Source organism: Pelophylax lessonae (genome assembly GCF_965119305.1).
Source record: "Pelophylax lessonae genome assembly, chromosome: 5".
Taxonomy (NCBI): domain Eukaryota; kingdom Metazoa; phylum Chordata; class Amphibia; order Anura; family Ranidae; genus Pelophylax; species Pelophylax lessonae.
The window spans coordinates 341,204,780-341,225,194 of record NC_138772.1 but is presented as its reverse complement, the minus strand read 5'-3'; the positions used below and the strand labels follow the sequence as shown (position 1 = coordinate 341,225,194).

Genomic DNA, 20,415 nt, shown 5'->3' with positions numbered 1-20,415 from the left:
ATTGTTGTTGGAGTGTCCATTGTTGCTAGATCTATTTTACTGTCTTTTTTGTTATCATTAACAAATTCCATACAAAATACTTAGCACCACAAAATAATACTTGGGTCTATATTCTGTAAAAGGGGTGGTATTGGGAGGTGGGTAAGGGGCGGAACCAAGGAACGGTTCTTGGAGGTGGGTAAGGGGCAGAGGCGAAGGGTGACTTAAAAGGGAAGAGTTCCTGAACCTATTCTCTGAGAAAAAAATCCCTGTGCGGGAGAATTCAAATTTTGGGTCCTAACCTGTACATATTCGCCCGTGGTTGTGAAATACACTAGGGCTTTTAGGTTGTCCTAAACTTCTCTTCTAAATTATATAGAGTGGAAGAAATATCGAAATATATTTGTTATTAGGACCCCCCCCCCCCCCCACCCCTTAAAGGGACTCTGTCCCTAGCATCTCATGACCTACCTGTTAAAAAAAAGACGATAAATACCTTTCTCACAGACCTTAAATGTTGCTGTATTGCAGATCTCCATCGGTCACTGGTATGTGACATTTCCAGGTGTGCCCATAACTTGGTACCCAGTTTCTCCAACTTAAGGACACTGTAGTTACATTGGGATTAGCAAAAGCAATCCCATCATGTAGAGAGGGATCTGGTATTGTACACACTGAACATTTGGATACAAGCAGCGACCAAGGATCTGCAATCCAGTGACATTTTAGGCCAGTGGCTGCCAGAAAGGTATAATTATCATTTTCTTTTACAGGCTGGTCTCAAGGTTATTATGTTAAGTTAGTAAAAACGTCAACTTAAAGAATAAGTGTACTCAACTTAATGTAATCAATGTAATCAATGAACACTTATCGAGGGTCCTGGGTGAATAGAACAACCCTCACTCTCCACAGATCCATACTTACCTTAATAACACCACCATTGTTATACTCTTTAGCCCTTTGTCTCACCTGCCATGGTAATTAGGCTGTTGTGTAATGGTGCTTTTTTTTTTTACTTGTGATAATAATGAATAAAATGTTTGCTATGGGGCCCTGTGATTTCTCCTTATGCTCCTGCATGACACTTTTGTTTTTGTTTTTTATTGCTTCCCTTGCTTATTTTGATGGTTTATTTTAGTTTTCTAAATTCTACAGTATACCTTTTTAGTGAACTTTCTTTTTGCACACAAAACATTCTTACATTGCATATTACTATTATTGTGGTTCCTAGTGCAGATCCTGCTGTACTAGCAATTTCACTGAAACAAAAAAAGCCGCTCCAGGTGAGTGAGTCTCTAGTTAACACCCACACACACTAGTCAGGTGCTAGCCCAGCTCGCCTGCTGTATACCATAAGGAAATAATTCCAGACGGCTGCACTTCCAAAAATCCTTTTATTGAAGCATCATATGACAAGTGGTTGACAGATAGAGCAGGGGACACAGAGGTAGACGCGTTTCGCACTAACATTTGCATGAAACATGTCTACCTCTTTGTCCACTGCTCCAATTATCAACCACTTGTCATACGAAGCTTCAATAAAATAATTTTTGGAAGTGCAGCAGTCTGGAATTATTTATTTATGATAGTAATTTCACAGTTTTCACTTATATTTAAGCACAAACTTTCTTTTAACATATTCCAGGGTATGCTCATCAACAAGGTAAGCATCAAGCAACAAGCATTTCATAGCTGTCAGGGAGACCACTGAGTAACAGTGCTATTATATGAAAGTCTTTTTATTTCTTCCCCTATTACTCAAAGGTGTTCCGCTATTTCTAAGGTACATCTTATTATAGCACTTCATGTGCTGGTGCCTACAGCAGCTCTCTAATTAATTACATTTATTGCTAAGATTTTCTCTCCTAACTCTTCTACATTTTTTGCTGTTTTACATCTGCTAATGTTCACAATTTAATTATCATATATGCTCAGAGATATAGAACTTTGAGGTTTTTTTTTTATCTTTTTCTGTCCCCTCCTCTGTAGGTGGGTATGCTCTTGGTTCTTGTATTCACTTCCATGACCCCTCTCTTATCAGCAGCATTTTCATTTTACATTTTTAGCACTGGTAGATCTAGTTTGTCAGATTAGAGACTGAAAATTTTGATAAAGCATCTTATACAAACACTGTTGGTAGCCAAATATGCTTTCTGACCTTTTTCTTTTTCAGAGACTGGTATGTTACAAAGTTACATAGTTGGTAAGGTTGAATAAAATCCCAGTCCATCCAGTTCAACTAGACTTTGGGGTTTATTTACTAAAGGCAAATGTAGCTGTAGATCTGAGGGGGACATGCAAGGAAAATAAAAAAAACAGCATTTTTGCTTGCATGTGATTGGATGACAGAAATTAGCAGAGCTTCCACTCATTTCAGATCTTCCCCTCAGATCTACAGCAACTGCACTTCCAAGTGCACTTGTAGGACACAGTGGATTTGCCTTCAGTAAATAAACCCCAATGTGTGTGTGTCTATTGTTTGCCATGTCCCCATACGTTGTGTTCGCTAAGAGACACGTCTAAAGCTTTTTTGAACTTATCAACACTCTCCGTTGACCCCACCAACTGTGGAAGAGAGTTCCACATCCTTACTGACCTAACAGTAAAGAACCCCTTACGTAGCTTCAGAGTGAACCATTTCTCATCCAGCTTCATTGTGTGGCTGCATGTCTTCTTTGGCAACCCTAAATTAAAAAGTTTACTCCTAATGCTAGAGTCACCATTCAAGGATTTTTATATTTCTATCATAACCCCTCTTAAGTGTTCCTTTGCCAGGGAGAAAAAATGTAATCTATGTAGTCGTTCCTTATAACTGAGGTCCTCCAGTCCCCTTATTAGCTTTGTTGACCTTCTCTGGACAGACTCGCTCTTGTTCAAGCAGATCAGGGACCAGCACTGGACGCCATACTCAAGATGTAGCTGAACCAGTGTTTTGTAAAGTGCTAGAATTATAGTTTTATTTCTTGAGTAAATGCATGCTAATGGTCTGCTGCAATTGCTTGGCATTACATGCTAATGCGGAGTCCGCTAGCATCTCCAGATCCTTTTTCATCCTCCATTCCTCCAGCAGTTCTCTCCATATGTATGTAACTTGCATGCATATTTTAAGCTCCCAAGTGCAATACTTTACATTTTTCTACATTGAACCTCACCTGCCATAAAGCTGCCCAATCTTCTAATTTAACTAGGTCTTCTGGTAAAATTGCTGCATACTGCTGTGAAGTTATTTACCTGCTTAGTTTCGTATCGTCAGCAAACACTGAGATTGAATTATTTATTCCAACCTCTATATCATTTATGAACAGGTTAAAGAGAATTGGTCCCAGTACAGAGCCCTTGGGCACCCTGTTTACAACTATAGACTATTCAGTAATTATGACATTAATCACCACCCCCTGGACACTATCCTGCAACCAGTTTTCTATCCAGGTACATACCATGCCAAAAGGCCTAATTTACAAATTAATTGTTTGTGAGGTAATGTATCAAATGCCTTAGTGGAATTTAGATATACTACATCCACAGGCCTTTCTTTATGCAAATTACAGCTCACCTCCTCATAGAATGTTAAAAGGTTGGTTTAGCAAGAACAGTTCTTCATAAATCCATGTTGGTTACTACTAATGATAACATTTTATCACATTCACCGAATTCTTGAATATGGCCCCTTATCATTCCTTCTACTATTGATGTTAGGCTGACTGATCTGGTCTGCAGTTACTGAGTATATTTAATGGCTCTTTTTTGAATATTGGTACCATCTTTACTTTGTGCCAATCAGCTGGTGCTATTTTAGTCAGTAAGATGCTCTTAAAAATAATGGTCTGGCTGGTCTGGCAAGGACATGGCTAGGTTATTTGAGAACTCTTTGTGCAAGTCCTCTGGTCCTTGTGATTTATTCACATTAGGTTTTTCTAGTCTTTTTTCTAACACTGGTCTCACGGCCAGCCGCAAGGGTAATTTCAATGTAATTTATTAACATTACTGTCTTGTTTATTATACCCCTCCTTTTCATTCGAATACACAAAGGAGAAGAATGTATTTAGTACAGTTGCCTTCTCTCTGTCACTTGTGACCGTTTTCCCCCTGATCATCTTTTATGGGGCCAGTATGTTCTGGCCTAGCCTTTTTCACTATGAGTATATTTGAAAAAATTTGTTTTTTGTTTTTTTTAACTCTCCTCATTGATGTGTCTTTTGTAATCTAGATTAGCTGCCCTGATTGCAGTCTTGTATTTCTTATTGCACTCTTAGTAGTTTTGGAATGCCGATGATGACCCTTTGGCCATATATTTATTAAAGGACTGTTTTCTTTTTTTTATTAATATACCTTTTTACATTAGTGTTTAGCCACTCAGGTTTATCTTTTGTCATTTTATGTTTGTTGCCTAGTGGAATGCACTGACAAATCCTGTTGTTTATTATGCTCTTAAAGGACTCCCACTTCTCTTCAGTGTTATTTGTTGCAAGAGTTCAATATAGTTTTATGTAGTATGTAGCACAGCATATTAAATTTGGTTCTTTAAAATTTAGTATTCTTGTCCTACCCTTACGTGTCCCTTTTCTATTATTTATGGCTAATGTAATTACTCTGTGATCATTGTTATGTAAATGATTCCTTACTTCCACATCTGCAATCAGCTCTGTTTTGCTGTACCTGTATCTGCAGCAGTATTTAGTATTTTGGCTGCAGCTAGGCCCATAACCTGTTGGAAAGCTGCTGCAAATTTTACTTTCACCAAGCAAGATAATGCTATAGACATGCCTGAGCCCTTTTTGTTTTATTTGGCTCCCTGCTTATCACACCAGCAGAAAAAACAATAATTTATTTAATGTGGAAAACCGACAGAGCTTGCTCATGATGCACTGTTAAAACTGGAATATGTTGTGAAGCTGAAAGTGCCACTCTGCCACTGTTGAGAAATAAAAGAAATATGCAATACTTGTGTATATATTAGATCCCAAGTCCAGAGGCGTAACTACAGGGGTTGCAAGAGGGGCTCCAATTGTGACCTGGGTCCAAGCTCCATAGGGCCATTAGACCCCCAGCACTCAATCATGGACGGTCAGCAAAGTCAGTGCTAGTGAGTTTCTGTATCATTCATTGCCTGAGGCTAGCGCCACAATTCATACTTCTTGGGGCTTTGTTGACATGGTGCCCCGGGTGCCCGCCCACAGACATTTCTGTGTCATATCAGGGCAGCACACATTTGACAGCGAGGAGGTGTGCTCCGGGGTGGGGTGCGAACAAGAAACAAAGAACATCGTCAGGGACAGATCCCTCCCCCTCCCCAAGCACATCAAGAGGTGCTCTCATTAGAGACTCACTTAATAGAACATCCCAAAGGCGGAGCCTGCAAGGCTTTGTCCTGCAGTTTGAATTGGTGGGATGGGGTGAGGATGACCTTGGAGATGAATACGCCCAGCCCGCCTTCTTCTGCTGGTGCATGTGTGAGCTGCAGTGTTAGAGCAACAGGGAGGTAAGTTCTGTTGCTGTAGGTTCTCATCTGGATCATTCTCAGGATGTGACTGACAGCAGATTATTAGCCATGATTACCATAACTCACTGCTGTAAAAGTAAATAAAAGTCTGCAAATGCTGGTATCTCCTTTTTTCATGTTGCACAGTGGTGAACTGGGAGAAATTGGGTTTAAAACTGCGCTGCCCCATTTCTCACGGACAGGACGGTGCTACTAGATAGAAGGGAGAAAATGCTGTTAGATGACAAAGATGGTATCTCCTTTTTTTCATGTAGCACTGTCCTGACAGTAAGAAATTGGGCTTATCAAGGAATCACTGTCCCCATCTTCCTTCATGTGTGTAAAGAGCAGCAGTGTGCAACCCACTGAACAGGCCCTGACATACCTCATATTGACTGCCCTAATCTACCGTTACTTACTGCCCTGACATACTGCTCACTGACTGCCCTGACATACCATGCACTAACTGCCCTGACATACTACTCGCTGACTGTCCTGTCCTGAGACATACTGCTCGCTGACTGTCCTGACATATTCCTCTCTGACTGTCCTGCCCTGACATACCACTCACCGGCTGTCCTGACAAAGCGCTCACTGAATATCCTACCCTGAAATACCATTCACTGACTTCCCTGACATACCATTTACTGACTATCCTGACATACCGCTCACTGACTGCCCTGACATACTGCTCACCGACTGTCCTGCCCTGACAACTGCTAACAGACTGCCCTGATATACTGCTCACCGAATGCCCTGACATATTGCTCATGACTGCCCTAATGTACTGCTCACTGACTGTCCTGCCTTGACATACCACTCACTAACTTTCCTGCCCTGACATACCGCTCACTGACTGTCCTGCCCTGACATGCAGCTCACTGACTTTCCTGCCTGATCTACTGCTCACTGACTTTCCTGCCCTGACCTACTGCTCACTGACTGTCCTGCCCTGACATACCGCTCACTGACTGTCCTGCCCTGACATGCAGCTCACTGACTTTCCTGCCTGACCTACTGCTCACTGACTGTCCTGCCCTGACCTACTGCTCACTGACTGTCCTGCCCTGACATACCGCTCACCGACTGTCCTGCCCTGACATACTGCTCACTGACTGTCCTAACATATTGCTCACCAGAGGTGTAAAAACAGGGTTCACAGGGCCCAATGCTTCTCCCCCCTCTCCCTTCAGCAGGCATTCATCAGGTGAAAGAGAAAAATGAAGGGGATTGGGTTGTCTACATGCCACCCATCCTATCTAGGTCCTGCTGCCCCACTGTGTTCTTTCCTCCCCTCGCCCCCCCCCCCACAGCGCTGCTTGCTCTCCCCCTCCCCTCTGTCAGCTGCTCCAGGGGATGTGTTAGGATGGAGAGCGGATAAGGGCATACTTGCTGGCCCCTTCCTATTCTGAATGGACAGAGTCAGTGATTGGTACCAATCACTGACTCTGTCCATTCATAACCGAAGCATAGTTAACTGTGTTTACTATGCTTCAGTTTGTGAATGAACAGGAATCTCAGTACAGAGCTATTCCTGTTCATTCTTTCTTTGCTGCTGAGACTGCAAATATGGTGATCGAGGGCTGTATCCTCAATCTCCTTTCTCTGTATCAAAGGTGAAACACTAGAGGTCTGTTTAGACCCCTGATATTTCAACAAGAGCCCACCAACTGGGCCTCCTCCTGGGCTTCTTTTGGTGCAGTCAGTTAAGTACTTTACACTTATACAAAGACCATCAAGGGTTCCCTAGATAGCCAAAGGCAATACTGAGGCCCTAAATGAACTAACATACCCTACCCTCCTGTATCCCTCCTGTACTATATTCAAATATGCCACCTATTGACAACTTACTTGTCTTGAAGATATTGTTGCTCCCAGAACTTGTGCTGGCCAGTCCTTTGACCAAAAGTTTTTAGCATTTGATCCCTGCTCAAGGGGTGATAAAAGTTCAGACTGGCAAACGCGTGCCTTCAGCAGAGATTGTGTGACAAAATCCACATGTTTTACCATCACATCTTAAATGTGTTATTGTGAATTGCTTATGCTACTGCATCCAGCTCTGTATTAGATAAGATCATCATTGTTACATACACTCCTGAGATCAAATATTTGTTGTACCAACATATAATTTCCCTTCATACCTGTATTCGGCTACTCCGCCAGCATGTTTCTTCATTGCCGTGTCTGAACTCATGCCATAAAACAGCATCACTTTTTTTCCATTCTTTTCTATAATTTCACCAGTGCATTGGTCATGACCAGCTAGCATTCCTCCAAGCATCACAAAGTCTGCTCCAGCACCTAAACAAAAAGAAAACATTTTATAAAAAAAGAAATGGAAGCAATCACGCCAATGTAGCTGCATACAAATGTTTAAGCTAAATGATCTCCACAGGTTTTAAAAACATTTCCCAATGTAATAACATTTTGTAACTGGCTTCAAGCAGGCCAAGCAAGCCAGGTTCTTTATTCTACTTACATATAAGAAATTTAGCCTTGAGAGTCTTTGCAGATGGTCTCCATATAATAATAAATAAATAGGTGTTCAGAAAACTCGAAGGTCATTTCCTTTCGTGAGTCTGCTCTTACCAGCGCCAAGTTTGCTGACTGATTGCACGATAAAAATAGTCCACCTTATTAGACCAAATAAAATTTAAAGCCCCAAGACATTTACTGTATACATGAACACATCCCCTTAACATTATGTTTAAGCCAATCAAGTAACGTATTCTGACTGATACTGGGCAACGCAAGGGTGATAAATTCTTGAAAAAACACAGTTGATAAAACCTAAGTGGAGAAGCCTGTTGTGTCAGCCTTGTATGATCTGGGTTTCCAGTAACTTTTTGGTATACAGTCAGATCCATAAATATTGGGACATCGACACAATTCTAATCTTTTTGGCTCTATACACCACCACGATGGATTTCAAATGAAACAAACAAGATGTGCTTTAACTATAGACTTTCAGCCTTAATTTGAGGGTATTTACATCCAAATCAGGTGAATGGTGTAGGAATTACAACAGTTTGTATATGTGCCTCACACTTTTTAAAGGACCAAAAGTAATGGAACAGATTAAGAAACATAAATCAAACTTTCACTTTTTAATACTTGGTTGCAAATCCTTTGCAGTCAATTACAGCCTGAAGTCTGGAACGAATATACATCACCAGACATTGGGTTTCATCCCTGGTGATGCTCTGCCAGGCCTCTACTGCAACTGTCTTCAGTTACTGCTTGTTCTTGGGGCATTTTCCCTTCAGTTTTGTCTTCAGCAAGTGAAATGCATGCTCAATCGGATTCAGGTCAGGTGATTGACTTGGCCATTGAATAACATTCCACTTCTTTCCCTTAAAAAACTCTTTGGTGGCTTTCTCAGTATGCTTCGGGTCATTGTCCATCTGCACTGTGAAGTGCCGTCCAATGAGTTCTGAAGCATTTGGCTGAATATGAGCTGATAATATTGCCCGAAACACTTCAGAATTCATCCTGCTGCTTTTGTCAGCAGTCACATCATCAATAAATACAAGAGAACCAGTTGCATTGGCAGCCATACATGCCCACGCCATGACACTACCACCACCATGCTTCACTGATGAGGTGGTATGCTTTGGATCATGAGCAGTTCCTTTCCTTCTCCATACTCTTCTCTTTCCATCACTCTGGTACAAGTTGATCTTGGTCTCATCTGTCCATAGGATGTTGTTCCAGAACTGTGAAGGCTTTTTTAGATGTTGTTTGGCAAACTCTAATCTGGCCTTCCTGTTTTTGAGGCTCACCAATGGTTTACATATTGTGGTGAACCCTCTGTATTCACTCTGGTGAAGTATTCTCTTGATTGTTGACTTTGACACACATACACCTACCTCCTGGAGAGTGTTCTTGATTTGGCCAACTGTTGAGAAGGGTGTTTTCTTCACCAGGGAAAGAATTCTTCAGTCATCCACCAGTTGTTTTCCGTGGTCTTCCGGGTCTTTTGGTGTTGCTGAGCTCACTGGTGTGCTCTTTCTTTTTAAGGATGTTCCAAACAGTTGATTTGGCCACACCTAATGTTTTTGCTATCTCTCTGATGGGTTTGTTTTGTTTTTTCAGCCTAATGATGGCTTGCTTCACTGATAGTGACAGCTCTTTGGATCTCATATTGAGAGTTGACAGCAACAGATTCCAAATGCAAATAGCACACTTGAAATGAACTCTGAACCTTTTATCTGCTCCTTGTAAATGGGATAATGAGGGAATAACACACATCTGGCCATGGAACAGCTGAGCAGCCAATTGTCCCATTATTTTTAATCCCTTAAAAAGTGGGAGGCACATATACAAACTGTTGTAATTCCTACACCTTTCACCTGATTTGGATGTAAATATCCTCACATTAAAGCTGAAAGTCTGCAGTTAAAGCACATCTTATTTGTTTCATTTCAAATCCATTGTGGTGATGTATAGAGCCAAAAAGATTAGAATTGTGTCGATGTCCCAATATTTATGGACCTGACTGTATATTGTAAGTGTACCAGCTCCAGATGACTGCACACAACAGGGCTTCCTTGTATGCAAGTTTATTTAAAAAATTTAAGCCTCTCCCTTAAAACATATTATTGTAGTCACTCATCACATGAAGCATGTTTCACTAATATATAGAAATTGATCAGGACAATTACGTACAAGTCTTAAAAGGAAAGGAACCTATTTTAGGAAGAAAGGATATAGACATGTTTCATTTTGGATATTTAGCATGATTATAGATTTGGAAAACAGAACAGATGTGTCCATACAGTTCATAATAATCCCAGGACAATTTTGGCATGGTTATAAGGATGCAAGGTTTGCTATTAGCCTGCATGCTAGAGAATGGAAAAATTAGTCAGATAATTAAATGTACTTGAACACTGAAGTAATAAAACTGACCAGCATCTAAGTCAGGTTTGTCCTTCTACCAGGAAATCGTTTTTCCAATACCACGGAGTTGATTTTCTCACATTCTGACAGACAATAGTTCTGAATACTGTACATGAAAAATTAATTGTGTTAAATTAAAGAATAAACAAATCAAACTGATGGCTGGAAGGACCAATGCTATAATAATTGAACCTTATAATAAAAATGCAGGACTTACTGGAGAAGTCTCCAAAAAAGGGGATTCTTGGAGAGACCAATGACACAAAGAGAAGGGGGAGATTGAGACTAATATGATTAGACATGCAATTACTCAGAGAGCCAGTGCTTAGTTGTGGTGTATAAATATGTCATGGAAATAGGATATTGACTAAGCACATAAACGTGACTCGCCTTTACTTTATAATAATGTTTTTTGTTAGCAAAATTTGAAGCATCTCTTTGAATTTTTTTCCATACAGTTGTAAAGTCTCAGTAGAATATCTAAATCAATTTCCTAGCTTTGCAGCAGTGAATTCTGACCGACAATGAGATTTGTCTTAGCAAGGCGGCCTAGGATTTGTGCCAAGCGGCATTGTCAGTAATGGAAAACGCAAGTTTTAAACACAAAGGACTGCTTTCTAGAGTACAAAAATACATTACGATAGAGAACATATGTTCTACAACATTATAAAATATAGATGAAGGAACTTGGAAGTTAAGTAGATATGTCAACAAGAGAATCGGTTTTAATAAAAGATGACATTATTTTAGGGTGGATAATGGCTTGCTGTGTGATATCTGCCTGTCCTCCAACGATTGCTAAATACAGATTTTTTACATGGCCCCACTATCACAAATCATGTTTGAATGAGTCACATCATATATGTCGATTGAGTCAAAGAAGTCATGTTTACATTTCTAAGTCAACTTGCCCATTCAGTGAAATAAATCAAACTTAAAGCAGACCTTCAGCTAAAGGCATCACTAGTTTGGCTCTTTCCCCTCCTCAAACATTTTTGAAAAATTTGTTTACTGTTTTTCTGCCAGGTACCTGTTCCCACTTCCGCAATTCTTGCCTCGGCGAGAATTACGGAAGTTTGGCCTGTCATGTCACAACACATGTCCTAGGAGTTTGCAGGACCAATCTGACAATGCAGTGGGATACTGGTTGTGAAACAGCAGGAAGTCACAGCCATTCCCCAAAGCCAAGATGGTGGCAGGAATTCTCTCCTTCACCTCTTATGCTCAATATAGGTAACTCTCAAATTTATGCAGAGTTGAAAAGACAGGAAGCCCAATAATGTAATACTGCTTTTTATTAAGGAATAAAAATAAAAGAATGGGTGCTTACATGATAAAGTGCCCACCTGGCACAGAATAGATTGCTTGTTGCTATGTGGGGGAGAAATCCCAGAGTGGTAACCTCGTAGCGTGGCAGCGGTCGGCATGCGTTCCACCGCCTCACAGGAAATGACATCGTTGGTTAACGATGTCCGAGTAAAGGCTTTTAACAACAATGCATTTCACAATGAATGCGTCTTCAGGAGTGTATTTATTACAAACATATACGGGGACCAATGCTCACTTTATTGATTCAAAAACCTATTTTTTGTGTGCATACCCAAGAAAAAAGAAGCAGCAGGTCACTTTCATTTTCATATTAATTATAAAACACTTGGCGCCTTCCCTGCCTACTCTTTTGGGAAGCTTCTTCCCAGAGGCAGGCAGGAGCAATCAATCCCCAGACTTACGGACAGACCTGAACAAACCTGCAAAATAAATTGCTGCTCAGCTGGATACAGCAGAGCCAATAACTAAATGTATCCAGGCTAGGACAGGGCACTGCACTTACATGTATAATTAGCACAACCACACATGTATCATTACTCTGTGTTTATGCAGCATTTATTCAGAATTTTTAAAGTCTCCTAACTGCCCTTAAACTCCTACCATGAGTACTACACTGGCACCACATACTGCTTTTCACAAAGGAGCGGTAGCATTATGTCGTGTTGTTTTGTGGTAAACATTTCAGAAAGCCAAGCCGGGACACTCCTTTTATAAAGCACATGCCTGCAAAAAGCGCCATGGCAACAGACCGCCTTGCGCCCATCTTGGTTCTGCACCTCCTACTGCTGCCCCCCCCCCCGTAGTGGGTTGTTGGACTGGATGATTACAACCCATCAACGCCCAGGACACTAGAGTGGCATAGTTTTCTCTTATTTTATTCACCCTTTTATATATTGTGGACAATAAACAATACTGTTTTGTCTACATCTTGGGTTAATTTCAATGGTTTATCCATCCCTGGCTCTCCAAAGCTATTGAGCGCTGTCTACCTGCTCTGTTTGAGGAGTGCAGGATTCTTTAGGATAGGAATGTTAAGCACCTAGACCAGCCTTTGTCAACCTTTATTAGCACAGAGGAACCCTTAAAATAACATTCTGGTCTCAAGGAATCCCTGCTTATAATAACTATCACTATAGTTCATGGTACAGTCATTGTCAGGGGTCAAGCTCCTTATGCTGGTGGTCATTGGGAAAAATTCCCCCTTATAGATAAGGTAAAAGATCAATGGTTTTAATACGAACTTATTTTAAAGGAAGAATTGCTCATTGTTTAAAGGACAACTAACATCCTCCAGAACCCTGGTTGAGAAAGGCTGACCTAGACTATAGGGAGAAGTCAAATTTCCACATAGGGGTTGCTCAGATTCAGTGAATCTTTTGGCTTTCAAGTTATCAACCTTTGCTAATAAAGGTATCTGCAAGCAGAATTTTTTACCAGCCGGTCTTTATCTATGTAAACTCTACTTTTATGTTAAACCTTTGCAGATATTCTTTAGATCTTCAAAGAATAAAACATTACACTTTGAGTATAAGTGTATAAAATGTATATAGGGAAAAACCACAGGGTTCAGTTGATAAGATTGTAGTATTTTGGTTGCAAATGGGGAAATCCCATCCATGAGTTTAAAGAAATTGTTGCATATCTAATGTCATACTGAAACAAAAATTATTATCTATCAGTTATGCTGCTTGAACATTGCCCTACTAAGAACAAAACCTTTGAAGAAGCATCATTGAAATGCAGAACTATATATCTTATAGAGAACCAATTTTAAAAAAACTCTTCACATCTATCTCTTTTGTAGAAATAATATGTAGACCATGCTATTATTAAAATGAATTAAAGTGACACTAAACCCTGATTTAAAAATATATATTCAAGTATGTATTTTTAACCATAAAAGTACATTCTATTGTGCTCATCATCCTCCAACTCTCCAAAATATATATATATATATATATATATATATATATATATATATATATATATTTCTTTTTTAGCTGTGATCTGACTTCCTGTTAGAGGAGGGCTATATTTGTTCTCCATGATCCCACTCAGGGCTGCTGACAGAAATCGCGGGGCCCCGTACAGACTACCTGGCAGACCCCCCCCAAGAAAATATTAAGGCTCCATTCACATTTAGGTTCTGCCTGTGATGCTGAAGCATTGCAAGTTGCGGGACGTCGGTGCGATTCGGAGGTCCAACTGGCCAGCCTGTATATTTTGTCATCTTAGTTTTTTCTTTTAGATTTAACAGGAATTATGTGAGTTATGTTGTAATTGTGTCTGCTAGTAATGATTTTACTGTAATTTTAGCTAAATATGTCTTTAGGCTTTATTCACGTATAGGCATCTCGGATCACGGGCAGAATTGCCGCAATTCTGCCGGCGATCCCGAACCATTGCAAGATGCGGGACACCCGAGTGATTCCAGTGACTTGCAATGGCAGCCCAAACGTGGCGTGATTTTGATGTGATTGTCGCCCAACGAATCGCAGGAAATTGCACAAACAGAATTGTGGGACACCTGTCACCCAAAAAAGTACAAGAACTTCTTTTGGGCAACAGGCATCCCATGATTCTGTTTGCGTGATTTCACTGCGATTCTTCAAGCGACAATTGCGGCAAAATCGTGCTGCGTTTGGGGTGCCATAATTCCTGCTAAATCTAAAAGAAGACTTAATAAATAAAAATGAAGATGAGATGAAAAAAATATACAGGCTGGCCAGTTGGAGCTCCAGGATAAGAGAGACAGAGGGAGAGAAACAAAGTTACAGATAAACTCAGTAGCAGAGATAACATTAGAGCCAGGGCTTGGAGGGGGGGCCCACACAGGGAGGGGGATAAGTGAGGGACAACTGTACCTTTCTCAGCAGACAAAAGCTGGCAGGAGGGAGAGAGTTCAGCTTTTAGCTGCTGGAGAAAGAGTTCTGTATTTGTTGTCCATCACTAATCCCCCTCCCTGTGTGGGCCCCCCCAGTGTGCTCGGGCCCCCTACAAGAGGAATGGTGGTCCTCCCCTATCAGCGGCCCTGATCCCACTGTATGTAGAAACCTGAGATGGACTATGGAATATGGAATTAGTAGCATGCAACTAATTTGCACTGCTCATTTCAAACAAATGGGAATGAGGCAGAAATGGGAGAAGTTCAGGAGATCACTGAGAAGAAGAAGGCAGAAAAACACAGTATAAAATGATTTCAAGAAATTACAGGACCATTAAGCAGTGGATGTGAAAGTAGTGGATATATAACGATTATTTTTAGAGAATAAGGATATTTGTTTAGTGTCACTTTAACTGTGATGAGGGCTCATTATTCAGAACCTTGTATTCTTGTAAGGCAAGAGTCAAACTACAGTAATCCACTGCAAACAGATGTCATCTTTCAGTGATCTGACAACATAATTGGTTACTTTGGGTTGAAGCACTTTCCACTGAAAAATAAATAAGTAAAAGAAATGTGACTGGAGGACAGCAAACAGCTTCTGTCTATGAATGGGTAGTTTGAGGGCACTCGAGAAAGGGTTTGAAAATGACCTGATTTTTTTTTTTTTTCAAGCAATGTGCATTGTTTGATAATTACTTTGGGTAAGAATTGGGTCAGATCCAGTAGGTGATTTTGTACATATAATGGTTTTCAAATTTGTTGAAAAATCTTTAGGGCACTGTGCTATACAGCTTTGTATACAGAGAATGTCTAACAATTGGCCACAACATGACAGACAGTATCAATAGAAGGTAAGTCTAGTGATGTGATGGAGGACACACCACGTCTCACTGCTGCCATTCTCAGTGAGAAATCTGTCTTTAAAGTAGAACTTTAGGCAAAACTTTTTCTTTCATTTTGGATAGAGTAAGGGATGGTTTAAACCCCTGTAAGGTTTATTTTTTCCATCTTTGTCCCATTGGGGAGATTTCCCTTCACTTCCTGTCCCATAGTCACAACAGGTGAGAAGTGAGAGGAAATTCCTGTTAATTAAGGGAATCTCTTGAGGACCCCCAGGTCACCAAAACTAGTGACCCCATTGGAAGATTTCCCCCTTCTGGGGACAACTCAAAATGTTGTGTTTCTTACATGAATGGCAAGCTTCATGTTTGGAGGAAACCAGACATTGCCCATTACCTGGCCAATACCATCCATACAGTGAAGCATGGTGGCAGCATCATGCTGTGGGGATGTTTTTCAGCAGCAGAAACTGGGAGACTAGTCAGGATTGAGGGAAAGATGAAGGCAGCAATATACAGAGACATCCTTGACTAAAACCTGCTCCAGAGCACTCTGGATCTCAGACTGCACACAGCCACCATAACAAAGGAGTGGCTATGGGACAACTCAGTGAATGTCCTTAAATAAAATGAATAAAAATGGATTTTTGTAAAATCTTACCGTAAAATCCTTTTCTCTTAGCTCATCGACAGACGTAGTCCTCGGTGATACACCACCTTCGGGTTATGTTACCTCCGCAGGAGCAGGACTAGACAGGAAATTAAAAAGCTCTGGCCACACCCTAGGGGCAGTCCCAGAGGGTATATCCTCTCTCTCTCTGCCTCAGCAAATCAGTTATGTGAAAAAGCAGTGCTTAGAGAATTTAACCCAACCCAACTCCAAAACAGAGGGGCGGGGACTACGTCTGTCGATGAGCTAAGAGAAAAGGATTTTACGGTAAGATTTTACAAAAATCCATTTTTCTCTAGCGCTCATCGACAGACGTAGTCCTCGGTGATACACCACCTTCGGGACGTCCCAGAGCAGTATCACGACTGAGGGGTGGGAAAATGGAAATCAAATCCCAATCTAGAAGGCCCAACCGGTGCCAACTAGAAGTTTACAATGCTCATCCTTAATGATGAGACTCAACAAAAAAATTTTTCAAACAGAAAAAAACCCTCGAGGTAGACCACCGGTCTCCTCAAATTGCGGCCTGCAAAACCTTGCGGCCAAATGAGGCATCCGCCGATGCCGTCACATCAATTTTATAGAATTTTGTAAAGGTATGTACCGACGACCAAGTGGCCGCCTTACATACCTGGACCACTGACGCCTGATGGCGAAAGGCCCAGGAAGTACTGAGCGCTCGAGTGGAGTGCGCCCTAACAGGGAACGGAGGACTCTGACCCTTAATAGAATAAGCCTGTACCACCGTTTGTCTAATCCATTTGGCAATGGTCGCGGCAGATGCAGGCAAACCCTTTCTGGGGCCATCCGTGATCACAAAAAGTGAATCCGTCTTACGGAATGATTCCGTAGCTTTCAGGTATACCCTGATTGCCCGAACCACATCCAAGGAATGCAACGCATGTTCCCGATGATGCTTGGGCTGAGGACACAAGGAAGGTAGTACAATATCTTCATTCAGATGAAAATCTGAAACCACCTTAGGAAGAAAAGATGGCTTAGGATGAAGTACTACCTTATCCCTATGAATGACTAGGTATGGGGACTGGCATGATAATGCAGCCAGTTCTGACACCCTGCGAGCAGAAGTAATAGCCACCAAGAAGACCACCTTCTGGGATAAAGTAAGCAAGGGAATCTCCCTGATGTTTTCAAAGGGAGGTTTCTGTAGAACCGACAAAACTAAATTAAGATCCCAGGGCGGTAAGGGCGCGCGGACTGGAGGAGCCAGGTGCCGCACCCCCTGGATGAAATTCCGCACCAAGGATTTGGTAGCTAAAGGTTTCTGAAAGAAGATTGCTAATGCTGAAACTTGACCCTTGATGGTGCTCAAGGCTAGCTTCTGCTCAACCCCTTGTTGCAAAAAGGCCAATATTCGAGACACCGAATAGGTACGTGGAGGAAATCCTAAAGATTCGCACCACGCAATATAAGTCTTCCATGTGTGATAATAGACTTTGCTGGAAGTCGCTTTCCTTGCTTTAATAAGGGTAGGAATGACAGAAGTAGACAAACCTCTGTCCTTCAGTACTTGGGTCTCAATGGCCAGGCCATTAAAACCAGCGACTGTAAAGCACGAAGGTAAATAGGTCCTTGAGACTACAGACACTCCCTGAGACGAAGTTCCCACGGAACGTCTGCGACTAACCTGTCCAAGTCGGCCAGGCCGGCTTGAAGAGGCCAGCCTAGAATTTCTAGGACCACTGGCGCTGATTGGATCTGAACCAGGCGTCCCTAGAGGTATCTGGCCCCGACCATCCGAGAAAGTCTGGTCGTTTTCTGTTCCCACACATTTATCAGATACCTGATTGTTATCAGGCAAGGTGATCTTTTCTGGTTGAACCTCAGGGACCGAAGTCACCCGACTAGAGGCTACTTGGCCTATCTGGTCAATCAGATCCGATTCCTGTGAGGTATCGGGACTAATCTTAGGAAAAGGTAAAGGAAAAGATCTATACAGGGAACGGTAACTACCGCTTCCTGTACTTAAATGTTGGAAGGGAAGAATCGCACCGGTAGTAGTGGTTGATGCTTGATCTAATGTCCTGAATACCGGTGAAAACGTCCCCCCACCCTGAAATTGGGTGGGGGCGCACCTTCAGGCTGTGTACTCCTTTGCTTCGGGTTTGGCTGGGTTGGTCCTCTGCTTGTCCGACCAGCCCTTCTTGAACCCTCCTGGAGGAGTCTTGCCTTTCCCGGAAGTACCAGCCGGGCGTCCTTTATGGGCGGTAAAGAAAGGTCCTCGCTTGTTGCGAGGTTCCTTAGCTTTTGCAGCCTGTGGCAAAAAAGTACTCTTGCCCCCGGTGGCATCCTTAATGATTTCATCTAGGTTGGCTCCAAATAGACGATTCCCCTGAAAAGGGAGATTGGTCAAAGTCTTTTTGGAACCTAGGTCAGCTGACCAGCATTTTAACCACAGCACACGTCTGAGGATCACTGCTAACTTAGATGCATGCCCTAACAAGGGAGTAGTGTCCAAGGCTGCGTCACAGATAAACCGTAGCCCTTGTATGATCTGTTCTATCAAATCAGATGTCTCCTGGGGAATATCTTTTCCCCTAAGATCTTGGCGTACCATCTTCGCCCATTCTGTAAGTGTCTGGGAAACTAGACCAATAACAATTACTGGTCTAAATGCTGACCCTATCAGAGAAAAGATAGTGCGGGACTCCGCTTCTATCTTTCGATCCACCGGATCCTTAAAGGACGAAGTGTCCTCTACTGGAATAACCGTGGCTTTATTCAGCCTGGAAATAGGCGGATCCACGACTGGTGGTACCGTCCATTTCTTAATGATGGATTCCTCAAACGGATAGCGTCTAGCAATACGCTTGGAAATAGTAAAGGTACGTTTAGAATGTTCCCATTCTCCTTTAATCTGATTACCAAAACATTTAGGTACAGGAAAAGCCTTCGCCGTCTTGATGGGCTTATTAGTCCCAAAAGGCCTCTCTGTTTCAGTTGCCTCTGCCGGTAAAGCCTCAAGTTTTAAGGTTTCTTGCACTGCCACAACTAGTGCGTCCACCAATGCTTCTTCCTGAATTATAGCAGGAGAAGAAGCGTCCTCCTCACTGTCTGAGGGGGCTTTACCTGGGATAGCAGCCCTTGCAGAGGAACCTGCAACTGCAGTGACCATCTCTGAATCAGAGTCAGAGGTGTCAGATAGTATAGGGGTAGGCGGGGGTCGCTTCCTTGACCCCCGTCCCTGACAGGCCGCCTCCACCCGAGCCACCATAGACTCCAAAATTGCTGTAAATGACTCTATACTCTGTACACCGGCGGGTCCCGAGGCCCCCTCGAGGGAAACAGGTGGGGGAATCTGTGTGGCAGGGTCCATAATAACTCCAGTTACTTCCTGGATGATATAATTCAAAGTAAAGAAAAAACTTTTTTTTTTTTTTTTTTTTTTTTTTTTTTTTTGACCCTCAGCGCCACAAAAAACCCCTTAGTGTTACCTGCTAGGGATCCCTATCGATCGAGAGAGAGAGAGATAGACCCCCAGGCTCACCACTTGATGTTCAGAGTTGAACTGCAACAGCTTACAGCGCTGTCTTAGACAAACAGGAAGTATTTTGGCTGGCTGCCCAGGAAGAAAGGAGGCGGCTCCGCCCCTCTGTACGCCTTCCGGCGCCTCCCCCAAGCTCCACGAGGTGTAGAATCACCTAAAACATGGCCGCCCCCATGCTGGAGACACGAGGCTACGCCAAAATGGCGGCTCGTGCGATCCAGCAAAAAAATTGGCGGCGGCCTGTGCTGACTAGCGGTGTGCTGCAGGCACACAACACTCTCTCTGCATGGGGATATGGCGTGTTTGGCGGTACCGGCCCTGGCGGACCGCATGGCCGTTCGGGAGGCCTGCTATTAGCTGGAGATCTGACTTGGAAGGCAGTCTACATGTCCATGGCTTCTGACTGGTAGGTAGCTTATACTTAACCCATAAGATTCCCAGAATGCCACAGATTACATCTTTAAAACATGTATACAATAGATTGTTAGCTCCCAAACCAAGCCTCCTGGTTTTTGCACACATAAAATCACACTCAAAGTAGGAGGATTTGTGACATGTTATAGGATAGAAAGAAACTCTTTCTTACCATACAGAGAGGGGCCCGCGTTCACCACAAAACCCGTCAGGGAAAACAGGGGGAACATACTACTCACCATACCGGAACCAGGCGGGCACCAACTCCTGACAGTACCCCTCTCCACCGGGGCGGGAGGGCTGTCGACCGATACAGACGCCGTGACTCATGGTCTTTGGCGTTTCAGCGAGACGTTTAACTCGCGGGTTCAGTCCTTTAATGGGACTTTGTCGCGGCCGACTCAGCGC

General features: G+C 42.4%; 1 protein-coding gene across 1 annotated transcript in view; it reads right to left on the bottom strand.

Moving 5' to 3' along the window:
- GMPR (guanosine monophosphate reductase) overlaps positions 1–20,415 on the bottom strand; it is a 100,207-nt gene that overhangs the window by 13,367 nt on the left and 66,425 nt on the right. Inside the window, exon 8 of the mRNA XM_082259615.1 lies at positions 7,600–7,759. Coding sequence (XP_082115741.1) covers positions 7,600–7,759 — 160 coding nt within the window. The remainder of the gene's footprint in view (positions 1–7,599; positions 7,760–20,415) is intronic.